The sequence below is a fragment of the Larus michahellis genome, chromosome 23 (genome assembly GCF_964199755.1).
Source record: "Larus michahellis chromosome 23, bLarMic1.1, whole genome shotgun sequence".
Taxonomy (NCBI): Eukaryota; Metazoa; Chordata; class Aves; order Charadriiformes; family Laridae; genus Larus; species Larus michahellis.
This window is the reverse complement of record NC_133918.1, coordinates 2443470-2462750: the sequence shown is the minus strand read 5'-3', so window position 1 is coordinate 2462750 and position 19281 is coordinate 2443470. Positions and strand designations below refer to the sequence as shown.

General features: G+C 64.8%; 1 protein-coding gene across 1 annotated transcript; it reads right to left on the bottom strand.

The window, feature by feature from the left end:
- Positions 1-1814: 1814 nt before the first annotated feature.
- On the bottom strand, positions 1815-18569 carry MYO1F (myosin IF). The gene is made up of 28 exons (XM_074565446.1): positions 17697-18569; positions 13672-13809; positions 11704-11793; positions 11073-11167; positions 10404-10491; positions 10047-10136; positions 9772-9903; positions 9560-9694; positions 9349-9481; positions 8769-8965; positions 8561-8641; positions 8252-8338; positions 7978-8064; positions 7546-7713; positions 7373-7458; positions 6905-6986; positions 6694-6800; positions 6262-6360; positions 6028-6172; positions 5735-5849; positions 4546-4715; positions 4268-4413; positions 3811-3957; positions 3583-3731; positions 3219-3302; positions 2868-3069; positions 2371-2537; positions 1815-2275 (listed from the first exon to the last, which is right to left on the bottom strand). The coding sequence occupies exons 1-28, from the start codon at positions 17697-17699 to the stop codon at positions 2199-2201; spliced, it is 3300 nt and encodes a 1099-aa protein (XP_074421547.1). The 5' UTR covers positions 17700-18569; the 3' UTR covers positions 1815-2198.
- Positions 18570-19281: the final 712 nt, after the last annotated feature.

Sequence of the window (19281 nt, the reverse complement as noted above, 5' to 3'; positions counted from 1 at the left end):
CATCCCAGGGTCCTTGGAGCATCCTGAAGGCCTTCAGAGCATCCTGAGGGCATTTGGAGTGTCTCAGGGTCCTTGGAGCATCCCAGGGAGCTGGGAGCATCTCAGGGTCCTTGGAGCAGCCTGGGCCCTTGGAGCATCCTGGGCCCTTGGAGTATCCTGAGGGTCTTTGGAGCATCCTGGGGCCCTTGGAGCATCTCGGGGTCCTTGGAGCATCCTAGGCCCTTGGAGCATCCTGGGCTCCTTGGAGCAGCCCAGGCTCCCCCGAGCATCCCAGGGCCCTCAGAGCATCCTGCTGCCCTCGGAGCATCCTGGGGTCCTAAGAACCCTTTGGGAAGCCCTGGACCGCTTAGGGCATCCCTGGGCACCCCAAGCCTTCTGGAGCTCCCCAAGCCCCTCAGAGCACCCTGCACCCCTTAGAGCATCCCAGCGCCCTCTCAGCACCCCGACTTCCTCGGAGCACCCTGGACTCCTCGGAGCATCCCGAACCCATCAGATCACGCATGGCCCCGAAGTGCAGCCCGAGCCCCTCGGAGCCTCCCAGGACCCTCAGAGACCCTGGAGCCCCTCGGAACACCCAGAGCCCCTCGGAGCAGCCCAGTGAGTGATGAGCTGGCCCAGCTCCAGTGGGACCATCCCACTTGCACGGCACCCACTGCCAGGGTGCTGCCCCCCCACCCCTTCCCAATAAAGGCCCCAAAGAAGGGCTGGAAGGTGCAGGAAGGAGTTTCCTAAATCCCCACAGTTAAAAAATAAAATAAAAACAGAGGGTCTGCCTTTCTTCCCCCACCCCCCCCCCCACCTCCCCCCCACCCAGGTTCTCCCAAGCTCCGCAGTGCATCCTAAAAACCTGTGATTTGCAGGAAAAATCACCCCAAGGGGCTGCAGGGGTTGTAAAAACCCGTGATGGGGAGACCCGAGCACCGCTTGCAGCGTGGGGCCACGGAGGACTTCACATCCCAGCAGCCTCCTGCCCCGTGACACCCCCACCCTGGAGGAAACAGGGTCCCCTGACCCCCTCTGTAGCCCCCCCCGTCTCTGGGGCAGGGGGTCTGCCTGCTGGGCTGGGGGGGGGAGGCAGCGCCGGTGGGGGCTGCGGGAGGGAGGAAGAGGAGGGCTGGGACGCGAGGCCAAGGCAGGGCAACGCTGGCGTCACTTCCTCCGGCCGCCCGGTGTGGGGCTCGGCGGGGGGAGCGGGGGGCAGACAGGGACGAGCCCCAACATGTCGTCACCGTTCGTCCCTCTCCCTGCTGCAAACCTCCCGGAACGACCCCGGGATGGAGTCAGGCCCCCCTGCCCCCGCCAAGACCCCCCCACCCCCAGCTGTCCCCATGTCCCACCATCGGGGCACAGAGGGACCCCTGAACCCCGGAGCTGGTGCAGCCGAGGACGGCGGTTTCCAAACCATACGTCGGCCCTGGGCCCCCACGGACATGACCCCCCCCTTTCCCCCCCCAAACCACCATGGGAAAACGCTGCTGCAGCTCGGTGGGCTCTGGATGAGTGCTCCTGGCCGCTTGTCCTGCGGGAAATCGGGGAACGGCGATGGCACCCCCCCGGTCCTGCCGCACCCCGTGGTCCTGCTCTGCCTCGTGGCTTCCCCGGCAGCTCCCAGAGTCGCGCCAGGCTGCGCAGACACCGGAGCCAGGTTCCGGCGGGCGTTGGGTTTCTGGATTCGACATCTCCTGGAGGGTTCAACGTAGAGGGAACGAGGCCACCTCCAGCGTGTGTCCTCCCGCGTCCCCCCCCATTCAGGTGCAGGTCTCTTGCCAGTGGGAGCCCCGGGCCCACACCAGGGTGAAATACAAACTCCAGGCTCAGTTTGTCAGACTCAGATTTGATGAGTCTGATTATTTACCATAATTATTAACAACAATCCTAAATAAACAACAATTTATACCCCAGAGTCACCAAAGCAGTTCCACTCCCAGGGTACGAACAAGCAGCAAAGAGCCGGTCCTTGCTGCAGGGAGGTCACCATCGGAAGCGGCTGTGGGATACGGCGGTCGGCATCGGCACATCCCGGTAGCCAGCGCTGGCCGGGGGGGGCTCGTCAGGAAGCACTTGCTCAACACCGGCGTCGGTGGAGAACCATCGCGGAGCTGCCGCTGGCCCCTTCGGCACTGCCTCGGCAGAGGTGGGGTGGGAGGATGGATGGCGACTCCTTCCTTGCCTCCGGCCACGCGGCCGCGGCGCCCGGCTCAGATCTTCTGCACGTAGTTCCCAGGGAAAAGCCCTTCCTTGCCGTGCAGCCGGCCTTTCCACCAGCCTGAGATATCTGGGAATGGGGGGGGGGGGGCAAAAGAAAAGAGCCGGGTCAGGCACGGTGCTGCCCCAGGGGCGCCGCAGGGCAGGGTGGGATTCCGGCGGTACCTTCCAGCAGGATGTCGATGATGTCCCCCACGTTGAAGCTGAGCTCGTCCACGTCCTGCCCGATGTACTGGTAGAGCGCCTGGCAGCGCGGCACGGCCGCCTTGGGCTGCGGCTTGGGGCGCCCGGCCGGCGGTGGCCGCTGGCTCAGGCTTCGCCGACGTTGCATGCTGCGGGGCCGGGAGACACGGCGTTCGCACCGGGGAGGGCGCGGGGTGCGCTGCACCTCCTTCCCCATCCTGCCCACCCCCACCATCGGCATGCTTTGTGCCTGCAGCTCAGGTGGGTCCTCCCAGTGCAGGGACTGGGAGAACTGGGGTGGGCAAAAGCCCGGGAGATGCCATCCTGCCGGCAAAGCTGGATTGCCCGGAGCTGGTTGGGCTGTTGGTGCGTTGGGCAGCGAGGCCAGTCAGAGGGGACAGAGCATCCCTGGGGGGTGGCAGCAGCGGGAGGGGAGGATGGAGCAGGGAGGGGGACGCGGGCACCCGTTCAGGACCTACCCGGCCACCCCCTGATCGGGCACGTTGAGGAAATCCATGTTCTGCTCGGACGGGGGCCGCGTCTTCGACTGGCGGCTGGCGTTTCGGGGGGGCAGCGCCGCAGCCGGTGGCCCCCGCCCTTGCTTCTGGGGCGCCGTGTAGGTGTCCCGCTGAGCCCGGCCGTCACCGCGCGGGAACTGGGGCGCCCCGTTCCTGCAGGCGCCTGGAAGATCATCCCCCCCACCCCGCATCGGGGATGGTGCATTACAGGGGGCCCCCACTCAGCCCGCACCCCCCAGGAGTGCAGTGCTGGCTGGGTGCGGGCTGGGGCCCCCCCTCCCCATCACCCCCCCTTGGCACTGCCCTCCTCACCTCGGGGTGCCGGTGGGGCGCTTCGGGAGGACGCCGGACACCTTCTGCCACCTCTGCTCTGCGTCACCCCCTTCCTCGTGGGCTCTGGGGGGACACGAGCCCCCCGTTAGGTGACATTCCTCAAAGATGGCTGGGGATGGGGGGCGCTGCCCCCCCGGTTTGCAGCCGGCTGCTCTTTTCTCCGAAACACCCCGTGCTGCCCCATCGCCCGGGCAGAAGCGGGTCCCTCCTGGGCGAAACGCAGACCCCGCAGGGCCGGGGCACATGCCAGCTCACCCTGATGTCCCCAAGCCTCCGACCATGACCTGCAGCCCCGACACTCCTGTCCCCCCCCACCGCCACCCCCGTGTGCCCTGGCACTCACTGGCGTTCCTTGGGAGCCCGTCCCCGATGCTGACCGTAAGCGTTTTGCCTCCGGCTTTGAGGGCGGCCACGTCGCCCTGTCCTCTGACGAAGGTGACGTTGCGGGTGCCGCCACCGCCCCAGCCCTCCTTCTTCACCCGAAACTGTAGTCTGGGGGAGAGAGAGGCCATGAGGCTGCGGGGAGGGGACGCCGTCCTGTTTTGTCACCTCTCCCGGCCTCCATCCTTACGTGTCCTTGAAGGAGAGGCGCAGCTTGGTGCGGGTGAGCTCCTCGTAGCGCTTGCACAGGAGGCTGATCAGCTCCGTCTTGAAGATGGACTCCAAGAAATTGTCGGCATCGTTCTCGTGGAGGATGAAGAAATCATCCTGCCTGGTGCTGGGGGAGGAACCCCGGCGCGGGGGTGTCAGCGGGGGCAAGGCTGGTGCCCGTCAGTGCTGGGAGGGAACCGTGAGACCCGGCTGGGGCTGGGTCCACCCCGAGTAAATTTGGGGGCAATTTAGCTGGAAACCTCCCCAACCCCCAAAGCCCCATCTGCAAAGCGCTCTGTGGGGAGCCTCCTCCGATGTCCCACTGCCTCCACGGGCAAGGGGCCGGGGGCACCGGAGCATGGAGAAGCTGGTGGAGCTGATGAGTGAAGCCCGACAGCGCGGACCCCTCCGTGTGGAGCCCGTGCTGGGGGACGCACCTCAGCGAGACGCCGCTCACCGCCTGGAGCTCCACCTTCTTCTTGAGCACCTCCTTGATCTGCCCCTTCTCAGGACCTTTCTTCACCTTCTCCCGCCCGATCAGGTAGAAGTACTTGGGGGTGAGGATGAAGTCCCGCTTGATGGGCTGGGAAAGGGCAGAAGCAGGGGGTGAGGGGGGTTTTTTGGGGGGCACAAGGCCTGCACACACATCCCACCCAAGGGTGGCCACCAGGAGGCATGGCTTGGCCTGTCCCAAGCCCTGAGCGGGTCCACGTACCTTGAATCTCCGGTCGTACTTGGTGATGGAGTCGGCGAAGTCTATCCGCTCCCGCTTGGCCAGGAACTGGCGCAGCTCCGGCCGCTCCTCCATGCCCAGGTAATCGCCCACAAAATTCCTGTTGATGCTGTTCCTCCTCCGCTCTTTGAAGTTGTAGAGGATGTTGGAGGCTGTGTGGGACCCCGAAGCGATGCTGGTCGGAGAGGGCTCTGCTCCAGTGGCTCAGCCCTCGGCCCAGCCCTCGGCCCCTGCCCTCCCAACCCGGCTGCGGGAGCCATGGCACGGACCGTGGCAGCAAGAAGTGGGGCTCGTTTTAAGCCATGGGAGGAATCTGAGCTGCTTGAGCCTGGCCAGCTTCGAAACCCGTTAACGGCCCTCAAAAAACCTTGTGCAGGGGGAGCACAGCTGCTTTCTGGGTTTTCCCCCTTGATTTTTTCCTGCATGCTTGGGAGGGTGCGAAAACACCCATGATGGGGTCAGGTCATGACCGCTGGTCTCTCCCATCCCTCTGCCAATGCTGGCTCTCAGCTGCTCCTCTCCGTCCCTTTGCAGGCAATGAAAGGCAGAGCGAGAGAGCGAGAGGCTCCCGTTTGTGTCCTACAGCCCCTCCCAGGGCTGGAAATAGAATCACAGAATCGCAGACTGGTTTGGGTGGGAAGGGACCTTAAAAACCACCCAGTGCCACCCCCTGCCCTGGGCAGGGACACCTCCCACCAGCCCAGGTTGCTCCAAGCCCCGTCCAACCTGGCCTTGAACCCCTCCAGGGATGGGGCAGCCACAGCTTCTCTGGGCAACCTGGGCCAGGGGCTCACCCCCCTCACAGCAAACAATTTCTTCCCCAGATCTCACCTCAATCCCCCCTCTTCCAGTTTGAAGCCATTAGCCCTCATCCTATCACTACCTGCCCTTGCAAAAAGTCCCTCCCCAGCTTTCTTGTAGGCTCCCTTCAGACACTGGAAGGGGCTCTCAGGTCTCCGCGGAGCAAAGAATCCATTCCCTCCTTTAAGATGTAGGAAAAGACCCCGGGCATCTCACGGTCTGGTCTCTCCTCACCCCCCTCCTCGTTAGTGCCACAATTAGCAGCCAAGCTGCCGCTCTCCTGCCACTCTGGCAGCTGGGCTGTCCCCAGCGAAAGGCAGCCTAAAAGGGGTGCTGGGGTGTTGGTGTCCCCGTCCTCGCCCGGCCTTACCCTCCTCTCGCATCTGCTCGTACTTCCGTATGGCGACGTGCCGGCGCCAGGCCTTCTGGATCACCCGGGCGAAGCCGTCGAATTTCCGCTCCCGCATCTCCTCCAGGAGGAAGAGCTGGGAGGGACACGGGGGGCTGAGCCCGGCCGGCCAGGGGCCACCCAGCGCCCGTGCCGCATCCCTTCTCCCGCACATCGGCACCCCAAACCCTCCCTGGTGTCGCCCGAAGTGATGCTCGGCCACACGCAGCATCACCCTGGGGAAGCGGGACAAGGAGCAAAGCTGGGCCACCTACCGATTCGGGGTTTTTGACAAACACCTTGCTCCGACCCATCTGGTACTGGTCCGGGTCCATGTTGACGGAGCGCAGCAAGTGCTGCACCCCTTGCCGCTCGTCCCCGCGCCAGGACGGCCACGTCTCGGGGGTGAGGATGGCGTAGCTGCGGGGTGAGAGGTGACGTGAGTGGTGGCCGGACTGCAGGGACCTTCTACCTCCCCCCCCCCCAACCCCATCCCGGTGGTCGCTCACCGTTGCAGGAATTTGTGGAAGAGGCGGCGGTAGGCGAAACCCGCCCGGCGCACGCGGATGTTCTCCTTCAGCCCCAGGTACTCCACTTGGTGCTTCACCCTGCGCAGCGGGGAGGGACACGCTCGGCGGGGGGTGGCAGGTCGGTGGGGGACCCGCTCGCGCCCGTCGGCCGCTGCTTGGCACGGGGATGCCCTCGGCCGTGCGTGCGGGAGAGCTTCTGGGGCTCGGATGGAGCCTCTGGGTGATGGATGTAGAGGGACGTGTGCGTCCCCACACGCTCCTCAGCGCCTGCCTCACGCTCCCCTGGGTCTGTGGGACCAGCCCAGGGTGCAGTTTTTGGAGGAAAGCTGGTCCTGGCCACATGCCCATCACCGGCCCCCCCCTTCCCCAGGCTCTGTGGGCTCCTGATACAGCAGGAGGGGCCTCTGTTACCTGCTCTCCTCCCAGTCCCGGGGTTTCTTGGTCTCGTTGGGTTTGATGCAGCGGATGTAGTGTGGCGTGCACTTCATTAGCGTGTTCACCAGGTCGTTAGCCTGTTTCTGTTGCAAGGATCGACCTCTGTAGCGTTAAAGGCATTGGTGGGAGCCCATCGCCCTGCTGCTGCCCCAGAGGCAGCTACTGGCCCGCAGCCTCCAGGACGTACCTTGATTTTGGAGCCCGCGGTGGTCGGTCGTCCCTTTTTGTCAGAATCAAGCTTTTCTGGGAAAAGCATCCGGATGAAACCGCTGAAAGGCAGGTGACAGTCCCCCGGTGAGAGCCGCCAGGGTCCCCAAGCTCAGCCCGCGCTGAGCTGGAACCAGCTCCAGCTCCGCTTTTCTGCTGCCGGGAAATCCTGCACCGCGGATGAGCCCGTTCCCACCCCCCCAAAACTGCCCCCAGTGATGAGCCGGATGGGTGCTGGTGGGCGAGCACCCCTCTGCCCAGCCCTGCCGCCCCTGGGTGCTGCTGCGTTCAGCGGGGGGACGCTGCTGGTACCCGTGGGGTGATGCAGGATGCCGAGCACCCCGAGGTGTGGTTCCAGCAGAGGCGGGACTGGATGCTGAGGATGCTGCCCTCTGCCCCAGCCCTTTTTGGGGTGGCCCCTGGGATCCGCAGCGCCGCCAGGACTCACTATTCGCTGCTCTGCATGAGCTCGATCAAGTCGGTGAAGAGCACGTCCCGGTTGCGCTCGCAGAAGCCGTTCACGTCGTAGGAGACCTGGGGGCAGGGGGGGCACTCAGCCAGGGCTACGGGGTGCAAGGTGTGGGGTGCGGGATATGGGGTACGGGGTGTGGGGTGCCGTACCTTGCCTGCGTAGTGGTGGATGACGAAGCCCGAGCTCCAGCTGTTGAAGTGCTCGTGGTTGCCCACGGCCGCCTGCAGCTTCTGCAGCAGGGTCTGGTCCGCCCCCTCGCCGGTGGCATGCATGGTGGCACAGACGTCGTCCAGGACGCTCATGATCCCGGGGGGGTTCTGGGAGAGGGAGAGAGAAGCCATGGGTGCCCAAAGGCCCAACCCCGCACCTGGCTCTGCCCGAACGCCCTGCGCTGGTCAAAGCTGCTTCACGCTGGGCCGCAGCTCAGGTTAAGGATGCAGAGCTGTGCGTCCCAGGGATGCTCCCCAGCAGGACCAGCTTCTGCCACCCGTCCCCGGCAGCACCCAGCCCATCCGACACCCCCTCCCTGGGTGCCTTGGCTCCCCGGGTGAGCCCCCCCCGGAGGAGGGGACCCCACTCACCAGCTTGTTCTCTATCAGGTCGCACACCACCTTGTTGTTGAAGTACTGGATCTGGGTCCACTTGATCCCTTCCTGCACGTATTCCTCCTGGGGAAGCACAGGGAGAGCGGGGTGGGCCCCCGACCCCTTGGGATATGCCGCAACCCCCCAGCTCTGGCCGTGGCATCGGGTCCGGCCGGCAGTGGGGGCGCAGGGTGCAGGAATCGGGGTGCTGGTGCAGCCCCCCCTAGTCCAGCCCCCCCCAGTCCAGCCCCCCCCCCCTTCCCCCCCATACCTGCTCTGCCTTCAGGGTCAGCTCTATGAAGATCTGCTGCAGCTTCTCGTTCACGAAGTTAATGCAGAATTGCTCAAAGCCATTTTTCTGCGAAAGGATAAGAGACGGAAGAGAAGACGGGGCTGAGTTGGCTTCTGCTCCTCTCCCCGCATCGGGGAGACCCCAGACAGCAGAGCCTTTGGGTGCTGCTCCAGGGACCCTTCTTGGACCCATGGACTGCTAACGGCCCCCTGCGTCGGCCACCCTCCTTGCTGCAGAAGCCAGGAAGAACGTTCCCCAGCTGGGCTCCTACACCCGAGCAACACATACCTGGAATATTTCAAAGCCGTAGATGTCCAGCACCCCGATGCTGTACTCCTCGTATGGCTTCTGCATAGCCCGGTTGATAGACTGTGGGGAGAGACGGGATGAATTCCCTTCATCAGGGGCGGACGGGGCCAGTTGGGTATGGGAGCGGAGGGCGAGCATCCCCTCCGCACCTTGGCCATGCTCAGCCCAGCCCGAGGGGACCACACACCTCCACGAGGAAGTCGAAGACGCGCGCGTAGAGCCCCTTGGCCAGGGCGTCGCGGGTGTAAGCCGCCTGCTCCACGTTGAGGGTGACGGTGATGGACTCGGAGCGGCCACCCCACTTGCTGTCCATTTTCCTGCTGGTGACCTTCTCGTTGAGGCGGTCCTGGTCGATCCCCAGCAGGTAGGCAGGGAAGGCCAGGGCTGGGCAGAGGGGGGGGCGGTCAGGGCTGCCTGCTCCCCGTACACCCCCGGTGTGCTGCCCGTAGCCACTGCTGGACACCCCCGGGCCCATCCAAGTGCAAAGGACAGCGGTGGCACGGCAACCAGGGACCTGGGACATGGTCCTCCCTCTGCTAAATCACAGCAAGTGACTCCTGGCATCCATCCCCTTGCTAATTAAGCTCTGGTTGTGCTGTTTGCTCGCTGCCTCAGTTTCCCCACATCTAGCGTGGGGAAGATGCTGATGCTGCCTCTCTCCTCTGCCAGGGGATTTGTGCTACGAAGAGTTTGCAATTCATTGCCAAGGGTCTCTGGGAACTTGGCCCCCTCCCTCCGGCCCAGAGCGGGGGCAGTTGGCTACTCACAGTCCGCATTTTCCACCCGAGCGTAGTTGCCTTCCTCCCGAAAGCTGATGTTTCCCAGGTGGAGGATCCCGGCCACGATCTGCAGCACCAGCTGCTGGTCCTCGCCGCGGATGCCGATGACCTGCATGGCGTTCTGGGGGCACGGGCAACCCGTCAGCCCCTGCCTGGCCGCAGCCGGCTTTGGGGACTCCCCCCACTCCCAGACACCCACCATGGTCTCATGGAAGTCACTGCGGTCGTCCGTGCCCTCCACCTGGTACGTGTCCGACTGGTTCAGGTAGTAGTAATAATCCGGGCTCATGATGCCCAGGTTCTGCCGCTGCTCTTGGGACGCCCCTTCGATGAGCTGGGAGAGAAAAGGGGGCTGTGGTGACCCGGCCCCCGGCCCCCCCGGCAGCCCGGCTGGCTCTGAGCCCCCCATACCTGGTAGTAGATGTGGAAGTTCCTCTCGCACTCGTTCTGGCTCACCACCCGCGACTTCTCCAGCAGAAAGTTGGAGATCTTCCCCCCGTCGGGTTCGCCGCCCCGGCTGAACTGGATCTCGAAGTACTTCCCCTGCCCCGGCACAGCTCCCGCTCAGAGCCCGGCCAGTGGGACCCCCGGCTCCCCCCGGCCCTGCCTCCTCCCCTCCTTCTCCCACCGCGCTGGGAGCATCGTTGGGACGGATCCTGCCCTCTGCGCCTGCCCCGCTGACTTACAAAGCGACTGGAGTTGTTGTTCCGCACGGTTTTGGCGTTCCCGAAGGCTTCCAGCAGCGGGTTGGACTGGAGGATGATGTCCTTCACGTGCTGGGGACAGTGGAGGGGAAGGGGCTGAGACAGGGGGGGCCACACGCCTGCGCCCCACTGCAGCAGCCCTGCCTCGGGGCTGGGGACTGTCCCAGGGCTTTCGTGTCCCCAGGGCTCTGCCCGTCCTCAGCCCTGGGGCCGGGGCTGCTCCGGGTGCCACCGTCAGCCGGGGGGAGCGGGGGAGCAGGGCGGCGGGGAGCGGGTAGGTTGGGAGGTGAAGCGATGAGCGGTGGCTGGATGGTGGCGGGGGGGGGGAAACAGCCGTACCTGCACTTTCTCACCGCCCCCGGACACTTTGGAGATGTAGCCCATGATGTATTTTGCTGCCACCGTTTTCCCGGCTCCGCTTTCTCCGCTGGGAAAAATGTCAAAGCAGAGGAGATGTCAAACGGGTGGGGATGGCAGAGCAGGGCTGGGGGGCGACGGTGGGTGACAGGGCCGTGGTCCCCCTCTTGCCATGTACTCTGAGCGTGTGGCAGCGCCATTGCCGGGGATGGGGCTCCCCGGGTGCCCTGGGATATAAGCGGGGCTGGAGCAAGGCTAGGTGAGGAGCCGCTCCGGGAGGAGACGTTGGATTTGTCGTTGCTGGATTTTGGAGGGGAGGAGGGAGACGTGGGAGCCTCAAGGGGAAGTCTCCGTCCTTGCCCCACATCCTGACCATTTCCCTTGCAACACTCAGCCGGAAAAAGCGCGTTGCACAAGGCTGGGTCCCTGCCTGGGGACAACCCGGTCACAGCCCCGCTGGTGCTCACGGCCCAGGACGATGGTGTCCCCCCGGGGACATCCATGCGCCGGGTCCCCCAGGACCCACCGCTGGGCTCCAGCCTCCGCTGGCCGCTGCCTGGCTGCCGGGATGTCCCCAGGGTGTGGGGACAAGGGGTGATGGGGACAGCCGTCCCCGGACCGGTGGCACGGGGTCCCCACCTGTGCCCCTACCTGATGATGACGCACTGGTTCTCCCCGTCGATCAGCATGTTGCGGTACATGTTGTCGGTCAGGGCGTAGATATGGGGGGGATTTTCATACTGAGCCTGAAGGGGGGACAAGGGACAGCAGCGCTGAGCACCGGGCAGCCGCCAATCCCCCCCGCCGAGCCCCCTCCCCACATCACGTCCCCTTAGCTCTGCCCGTGCATTGCAGGCGGCAGCGGCATGCAGCCAGCACCGGGAATTAGCCGCTTGCCACAGCCATGGGCTCATCGCAGCCCGCCAGATGTTTGGTTTTTTTTTTTTTTCAACTCCCCCCTCCTCCTTGGGAAGCTGGTTGTGGCAGAAGTTGCTCGGAGCGGATGGATTTCCCCATGTTTGGGTTGCTTTGGTGTGTATTTGTGAGCTGAATTTCCCAGGAATGTGGTTTTTCTCCCGGAGCCTCGTTACTGACTCGCCATCAACGCGCTCGGGAGCACCGACCCCCTGCAGCTCCCGCAGGGCTGGGGAGGACGGGGACGCTCGTGGGACACCCTCCAGGTGTTTCACGCCAAATTAAACCCAATGAAGGGGTTTATTGGGCTGGCCGACCCCCAACCCCCCCGCCCCCCAACCCCGGGGCCGGCGCGCAGCAGCCTCACCGCCCCCTGGTACAGCTCGATCTCCCGGTCGGTGAAGTACGGCATCTGCTTGAAGGGGTTGACGGAGATGAGCACGGGCCCGATGTAGGTCTGAGCGGCAGGTTAAGGTCCGTGCGTCCTTTCCCATGTCCCCCCGAGGCAGCGTCAGCGCGAGAGGTGCCAGGAAGGTGGTGGTGGTGGGGGGGTGTCCCTGCCTCCTCCAGGAGCACCACGAAGGTTTCCAGAGCTGCTGCCATGACTTAGTGCCATGGGGCCCCGGTGCTTTGTTCCCTCGGCCCTGGTGTGTCCCCCCCGGTGTGACCGGTGCAGGGTACAGCGGGAGCATCCCCTCAGCTCCCCCGGCTTTGTGCGTTGCTGCCTTTGGCTGAGGATTGGCTCCAAAAGCAGCTTTCCAGCATCCCGCGGCCCCCCGGCATTCCCCTCTGCTCAGCTGCTCCTGCTCCATCCGCACCTTTCGCAGCAGGAGACTGTCTCCGTTTTACAGCCAGGGAAACCGAGGCACGGAGAAGGGAGAAACCGCTGGCTCCTGCCTTTCCCTGGCCACCCAGCCTCCCTGACCCTGCCTGCCGCATCCCCGAGTCACCCAGGAGCGGACAGGGGGACAGAAAAGCTGGGAATCGTGCCTGGGAATGACACAGCAGCAGAATGGGGATGAGCCCCCGGCGCCCTGGGGCAGGCGGGGAGACGGAGGCTGGGGACAGAGCGGTGCCAGCGAGGTGACCCCGAGCCCTCCATGTCCAATTTTCAGCCCACCTGGCAGCCGGGAGGGGGAAGAGCAGCCGAAGGGCCGGAAGAGAGGGGCTTTTCTGGGAAATGCAGAAGCGCGGGGCGTTGAGTCACGACCAGACGGGGCCCCTGCGCCCAGCGGCAGGCCAAAAAAAAAAAAAAAAAAAAAAAGGAAGAAAGAGGCTGCGTGGGGTATTTTTTTTCCCTCCGAAAAAAAAGAAAAGCCAACGCCAAAGCCAACCCCTAAACGCATTTAAAGCCCCAGGGCTGCCGAAGGAGCGGGGAGGATGGCTGCGTCACCGCCGGCCCGCGGCAGAGCATCGCCTTGTAAGGACAGAGCCGCCTCTTCAGGGAAACCGCAACCGCTCGCAGCGGCGTGGGCAAGCGGCTCAGCACCCCGCTCAGCCCCCGCCGTGCCCCGCAGGCATTCCGTCCCCTGCCCCGGCAGAGCTGGGGGGCATCCCCCAGCAGGTGCCGGGGTGTGTGGGGGGACGGCAAGGCGAGGGCTCAGCGCCTCGAGTCGTGGGCGTGGGGACACGTCCCCATCCGCACCGCGCAGTCCGAGGGCCGCCGAGCTTCGGGCAGGGTGCGCGCGGCGGAGTCAGCTCCGCCATGGGAGCCCCGCGACCGCAAAAGCGTCGGGGCTGGGGATGGCAACGGGGAGGGGGCAACACTGGGCAGGGTGGGAGCTTTGCACCCCGGGTGGCTTCTCGGGGTGGGGGTAACCCTGGTGGAGAGTGAGAGGTGGCACCTCGTCCCCGTGTCCGCAGGGATGCTCTCACTCCGTCCAGGGGTTGCTTGGATTTGCTGGGGGTGCAGAGCCCCCAGGGCACACGGGGGGGGGTGGATGACAGCGGCAGGGGACAATGGCCACTACTGCCACCGGGGTCTGTCCCCCTTGGGGCTGGCAGGCGGGTCTTCGGTGCGCGGGGGCAGTGGGAGACAGCGGATGAGGGGTTACTCTGTGCTCTTTGCTTAGAGCTTTGTGGTCACGAAGGAAGGACTAAGGTGGTCCCAGGGCACGGCAGGATGGGCATCACGGTTGCAGCACCTCTGCCAGGTGCAACTCAGCTCGGGAATGGCGGCATTCCCCCCGCCGATCCCAACCTTGTCCCACCACAGCGTGGGGACGGGACGTTCTGCAAGTGCTGGGGCAGCCCTGGTTTGGCCCCCGCCCTGGCAAAGCCTTGGAGCCCAGCCCTGTCGCTCCCCGTCCGCATCCCGCCGCCCAGGGAAGGATACAAAGATGTAATCGTCCATGAAACGCTTCTTGAGGTTCTCCACGATGGCCTCCTCGGAGATCTTGGAGAGCAGGACCATGTCGTCCACGCCGCTCTGCTTGACATTGTGGCTCTGCCAGTGGAAGCGCTCCTTGCTGCCCTGCGGGGACAGGGACACAGCGACTGCCCCGGGGCCACCACCCGCGGGAGTGGGGCTCCACGCCTGGATCCCCCCCCAGATCCCCCCGAGCTGCTGGTGGCTGTAACTGGCCCCTGCTCCCGCCGTGGCACCAAACCGGCACCTTCAGGTGGGCGCAGAGCGGGGTGTTTTGGCCACGCTGGGAACTCGCAAAGCTCAAAATGCCAGCGCTGTCGCGCCGGGGCTTGTCCCATCCCTCCGGTCCCTCCGGCCGGATCCTGCCTCGCCGCGGGTCTGGCACCCCAGCGAGGAGCCGACGGGGCTCCCACAGCCTGCGGGCACGTTTGGAACACCAGCCCTGCTCGTTACGGGGGTAACGAAGGACTAACGAAGCAAACGCCGCACAGGCTCTGCTTATGAGTCAAAGGGGGCAGCAAAAATAACCCAGGGGAAAGGCAAAAATTGCAGCTGGCGGGGGCATCCCCGGCACCGCGCATCCTCTGCGCCCCCGCGTCCCCTTTGCAGTGGGGCAGATGTGGGCCTGTGCCCCCCCCTGCCCTTCTCCCTGCCCGGGGGGGTGCCAGCACCCGCTTTCCATCCGCTGCCCCATTACCCGGCTCTGTCCTCCAGGGGCTGTGGGGCAGCAGGAAAACTGTGCTGTGATTAAAGCCTTCAGGGGGGCTAAAACCAGCCCTGAGCTGGGAGGGGGGGGGAGGGTGAGATTTCACTGTGCATAAAAAAAAACTATTGAAAAGCCCCTTGTTCTCGATGCCGCGGAGGAGACGCGCTGAACGCTGCCGCGGTGCCCGTGCGGCCCCCGGTGCGGTGCCCAAGAGCGGACACCCCCTCTGGAGCTGCCCATGGCACCTCTGCCCCCATCCCACACCCCCGGGGTTCCGCTTTCACCCCAGCGCTCCCGGCACTGATTTCACTTCTCGTCCCCCCCGGTTGCCCCCGGCCTCTTAACTCTTTCCATTTCCCTTTTCTTCTCTTCCCCTTTTGCTTCGTTTTCCTGCCGGCTCTCAAGATTTCAGGCCTCCAGACCCCGATGCCTTTGCACCCTCCCGTCTGCCCCCTGATTTTCACGGGCTGTCCCCAGCCCCCCCGCACCCACCCCGGGATGCTCGGCCCATCCCGGCACCAGCGCGACGGGGGACAGAGGGACCGTCATGGAGCAGGGAGGAGCTCGGCAGCATCCTGCAGCTCCCCCCGGCCGCCTCCGGCCCCGCTGGGCTTTGCAACCCAAAACGCCATCCATGTGCCCCCTCCCGACCCCAAGTGCAGCTCAAGCCCCCACAGCCGGCAGAGGGGCTTTTGGCTTCGTTGTCCCACCACCTTCCCTTGGGACGCATGGACCTGGGGTGGTCCAGGGGGGATCGGGGCTGCTCATGCAGCCTGAAACCAGGCAGGGAACTTCTCCTCTTCCTCCTGTTGGTTGCTTACGGCCCTTTTTCTTGCCTTCCCCTCCTCTTCCTCCCCTCCATCCTAATAAGCCCCTCGAAAAGCCACCAGCAAAAACGCAGGTGGGACCTGTCAGCTGCTGCCGGTCGCCATGCTGTCACCCGGGGGGCTGTCGGTGACCCCAGCAGCTGCCCAGCTTCAACCCAACCTGGCCAAAACCTTGTCCTTCAGCTGGAGAGGAGCAGGTTGGGAGGACCCACAGGGAGCCGGACACCTCGGTTCCCCATCCCATGCCCCCATCGCCCTGAGCCCTCCGGCGCGGGCACCCTGGGCTCGCATGGCCGGTTCTGGCACCAAATTAAGGCAAATATGAGTATTTCCTGTATTGCAAGCTCGGCGCTTTTGAGCCGACACCCCGAGTTTCTCCTTCAGTCAAAGGACTGCTCAGAGCTGTCAGCGGCGAGCACGTGCCTTCGTGACACCTCCTCTTCCTCCGGGCGCAGGTCGGGTGCTTTCCTGGCTCGGCAGGGGCACCTGGTGCAGCGCAGCTGCAGGGAAAACACCGGCTGGCTTTAAATGAAGGGTTTTGTCCCGGATATCTGCGAGGCCCCGGGTGTTTCCACCCTGTTTCTGGGAGCATGAAGTCAGCCTGGCTTTCCCTCAGCACGTCCCGAGAGGCGGCACGGGGCCGGGGGGGGGGTGTTCCGTGGGGCCAGGGCTCACTGCGCCGGGTAAAAGTCTTGCGGGGAGGATGAAGAGGGATGATGCTCCCTCAAAACCGTGGCGCTGGCCAAGCTCGGCGCCCAGCAAGCCCTTGGGCATCCCTGCGGGGAGCGGGGGCACAAAGGGGATCTGCTTTCAGTTTTGGGGCAGCGGTTCCTCAGTCCCCTCCTCTGTCCCAGGGCAAAGCGAGGGACGAGCCAGCGTCCAGCGGCTCGACAGCCGCCGCCGCGGGGGTCCCCAGGGAGGGGGACTGATGGGTGGCCTGGACCAAACGCCTCCGTGAGGCCATTTCATCCTCAAGCCGAGCGGGGAGCAGCTTTCGGCAGCCCTTGGCCCGGGCTTTAAGGAGCAGTTTGCAGCCGCTTTGCACAAGGGGCTTTGAACGAGGGGTGGGTGCGTGGGGACCCCCATTGGCACCCCCCAGGAGCACCCCAGCCGAGGGCTGCGGGCTGGGGACCGTCACCACCGCGGCCACCGCCTGTGCCGGCTGCTCACGATAGGATCGCCGCGGGAGGGGAGCAGCCCTGCAGATGGCAAAACATCATCTGTTTTTCTTCAAAGCTCAGGTCTGAGCCACCAGAAAACCCCGCCAGCCCCGAGCCGGGAGCGGACGCAGCCCAAGGTGACACCTTTTGCGTCGAGAGAGGATGAGCCCAGATGCAGCCAACACCTTAAAACCACCGGAAACCTCGAGAAGAGCCACGCAGGGTGCTGCTGCTGTCACCGCCTGCCAGCTCCCAGGCACAGGCAGCGTTTGGGGACGGGGTGTTTCTCCAGGGCTTTGGGGACCGGGGCCGTCCCCGGAGCTGGGACCCCCCGGGCAGGGGTGGGGGTCGTGGCGGCGCAGCTCCACAGCCCTTCATGAGGCCACAAAACGCCTTCAGGTCTCGGGTGGTGGCGGTGGGGAGGACAGCGCGTTTTTGGGGGGGGACAGCATCTGAGCAGCCTCTCAGAGGTGACAACCGCGACCATGGGTGGGAGAAGGATCCGTTTCAGCCTGGCCGCCGTCCCCTTCCTGGCCGGGCGGAAATGTCTGGGGACTCTGAGACACGGAGGGAGCCGCGGGCTGAAGGACATGCACCTTGCGGACCCTTACTCCGTGTTTGAGCATCTCCCTCATTTTTAGAGCTTTCATCTTCCTCTTCTGCCTCCAGACCAACTTCCAGCTCTGGATGCTGCCCCGCGTCCTGCCCGTGGCCCCGGATCCCTGCCTGCGCCGGGGTGCGAGGTCCGACCCTGGGCATGGGGGTCCTGGCTTGAGCTGGCCTGGGGGGGGGTTACGGCTGCCCCCGGCAGCCCCCGCTGCCCCGCTCGGCTCTGCCCGCACTCTGCGGCACCACGGGCGCTGAAACCAGAAGCCCTGGTGGGAAGTTGGGCCGGGAGGAACACGAAGGTTCTCCTGCAGGTACCGCACCGGCGACGGCAAAATCAAAACCACTTTGTGTCACCCAGACCTTCACGCCCGGTGCCCTCCATCCTCCTCGGATCCGCACTCCCGGGGGCACCGACCTGGCCCCGGCTGCCCCCCACCTGCCCCAACGCCTCACCCAGCCCCAGCTCCGCTCCCTGTCCCCACGCCAGGGCAGCACCGTCCCCTCTCCAGAGGCAGGGGACACTGGGCCGGCTGCTGGCACCGCCCGGAAAGCAGCAAGGGACCAGGATGGGCGCAGGAGGGGACAGGGCTGAGGTAGCCCCGAGGTGGCAGGAAGAGGGGGTGACATCCCCAGGGTGCCCGAGGGGGACAGGGCGGGGGGAGCCCCAGCGAGGGCCCCCCTGGCACTCACCATGGTGTCCCTGCGGCTCGCCCCCGGGGACGGGGCACTCGGGGCTGCTGTCACCGAGGGCCCAGGTTCATCTCGAAGCGCTTTGCTTTTGTGTTTCTGCTGCAACTACAAATTGCAACCAAATTTTTTTTTTTTTTTTTTTTCCTCCTCCCACTTCCTCATTTCGTACCGGTTTGCCAGGGGTGGGGAGGGCGAGGGCGGCTCTTTGCTGCTGGGGGCGGGGGGGACAACCTTGGGGTGGCCCTGCCCAGGGTGACCCCCACCTCTGCTGCAGACGGGTGCTGCTGGTGCTGGGGGTCACCAGCCTGGGGAAGGGGGTGGGCGCCGGGTCCCGCTGCAGGGATGCTCAGAGACTCTGCAAAACCCAGCCCCCCCCCCCCCGCCTCCCCGAGGTGACAGTTTGATGTGTCCCCCTGCAGGGGTGGCCAGTCACTGCTGGGGGATGCTCTGCTTTAAGGCGCTTTTAGGAGCGAGATGCTTTTGATGCTTTTGGTTGCTGCTTTTTTTTTTGTTTGTTTTTTTTTTTTGTTTCCCAGGTCTTTTGAAAGAAAAAGGCCACATTGGAGGAAATGTTTTGGCGAAGCCATTTCAGAAAGCCCATCGCTGGAGCTGTGGGGGGGGATGAGAGCGGGGGTCCCCACGGGGCATGGCCACGGCGGCACCCCCGGGGCGACTGCAGCGCCGCGACTCCTGCACACGCATGGACCCAGCTTCATGCCACAGGCCTGGTGTGCAAACCCCGGCTCACCGCGACGGTGCCACCACGCTGACTCCAGGCTGTGCTTAAAGAAGGGAATCCATCACGCTAAGAGGTCCCGGCCCCATCCGAGACCCTGCCAGCGTGGGCACAGCTCCTCAGAAGCGGCCAGCCCCCAGCAGAAAGCAGCCAAGATGGCAAAGAAAACAGGTATTCCGCAGCGGGAAGCCCAGGGCTGAGCACAGTCAGAATCATGGAATCATGGAATGTGTTGGGTCGGAAGGGACCTCTAAAGGCCATCCCGTCCAACCCCCTGCACTGAGCAGGGACAGCTTGAACTAGATCAGGTTGCTCAGAGCCTCATCCAGCCTGGCCTTGAATGTCTCCAGGGATGGGGCCTCCACCCCCTCTCTGGGCAACCTGGGCCAGTGTCTCACCACCCTCTGTGTAAAGAACTTCTTCCTCATGTCTGATCTAACCCTGCCCTGCTCTAGTTTAAACCATTGCCCCTCGTCCTATGGCTCCATGCCCTTGCAAACAGTCCCTCCCCAGCTTTCCTGTAGCCCCCTTTAGGGACTGGAAGGGGCTGGAAGGTCTCCGCGGAGCCTTCTCTTCTCCAGGCTGAACACCCCAGCTCTCTCAGCCTGTCCTCCCAGCAGAGGTGCTCCAGCCCTCGGATCATCTTTGTGGCCTCCTCTGGCCCCGCTCCAACAGCTCCGTGTCCTTCCTGTGCTGAGGGCTCCAGAGCTGGACACAGCACTCCAGGTGGGGTCTCACCAGAGCAGAGCAGAGGGGCAGAATCACCTCTCCGGATCTGCTGGCCACGTTTTTTTTTGATGCAGCCCAGGATGCCATTGGCCTTCTGGGCTGCGAGTGCACATTGTTGGC